The sequence below is a fragment of the Lachnellula hyalina genome (assembly GCF_007821495.1).
Source record: "Lachnellula hyalina strain CBS 185.66 chromosome Unknown contig00497, whole genome shotgun sequence".
NCBI lineage: Eukaryota > Fungi > Ascomycota > Leotiomycetes > Helotiales > Lachnaceae > Lachnellula > Lachnellula hyalina.
The window spans coordinates 169-1,248 of NW_022157611.1; the positions used below are offsets into that span (position 1 = coordinate 169).

At 52.4% G+C, this 1,080-nt stretch overlaps 1 protein-coding gene across 1 annotated transcript; it reads right to left on the reverse strand.

The window, feature by feature from the left end:
- Window positions 1-332: 332 nt before the first annotated feature.
- GUD1 (putative guanine deaminase) lies at window positions 333-1,043 on the reverse strand (the record flags this gene model as incomplete). Its single annotated transcript, XM_031154150.1, has 1 exon — window positions 333-1,043. A coding segment is annotated over one exon (711 nt), but the record flags the coding sequence as incomplete, so codon positions are not given.
- Window positions 1,044-1,080: the final 37 nt, after the last annotated feature.

Consider the following 1,080-nt stretch of genomic DNA (forward strand, 5'->3'; position numbering starts at 1 on the left):
TTAGATTGCATGGAGCACTGGGAGCAGGGGTTATTAGGAACCTTACTGTGTTGGTGGAGTAATGGCGGCAAGGGAATATTTGGATATATACCTAGATAGTCGAATGTCTTCACGTCTTCCGTCTTGAGAAAGACAATTAGTTCATCAGAGTATATGTATTGAAGGCCGTGACTCTTTATACCATTCTATCTAATCATCTAATCCCAATCCGAATCTACCGATTCCCATCTATGATCCATCCAGCATGCCCATAAGCATAGACAACCTAGAAACAAAAATCTACATACCACTCTTATAGCCAAGGAAGCTCTGACTGCCATGTAAAATATGCTCTAGAGCTTCCTCTCATGCACCAACCGCCCCTTGACCCAAACAGCAAGCGTATTCCTATCATCTCCATTATAAACCCATTTTGCAACCTTCTCCTCCCAACTCTCCCACCCGAAAATATCCACCGCTCCATCCCCCTCCATATCCCCGTCTTCATTCACGCTCCCCAATCCAATCAACTGGGCATCCCACTCCAAGCCGACTTCAAACCCGCCAATCGTCCCATCTAACCCTAGAACCCTCGCTCCCCCCTTCGTCCCTAGATATAGCACTTCCTCAATAATCAACTTGGCTTCATCGTCCCCGCCCATAGCAACATGTCGGCTCACCAAGCACGCCTGCCTCACAGCTTCCAGAATACTAGGCGAATACCCCCCACTCATATCGGTCCCCAACCCCACTTCAACCCCCCTATCCAGCAACCACCTCACCCTCGCCGCCCCACTCGTAATCGCACTATTACTCGCCGGACAATGGCTGACCTTCGCCTTACGCTCCACAATCAACCGCACCTCGTCCTCCCCCAGATGCACCGCGTGCGCCAGCACCGTCTTGGACGTCAGCAAGCCATGGTCATCATACACACCGGTATAATGCTTACTCTCCGGGAACAGCTCGGCGACCAAGGCGATCTCGGACTTGTTCTCAGAGATGTGCGTCTGGATCGGGAGGTCGGTTGCCCGGTGCAGGGCGCCGAGGCCGTGCATGAGCTCGCTGGAACAGCTGGGCGCGAAGCGCGGGGTTAGGATG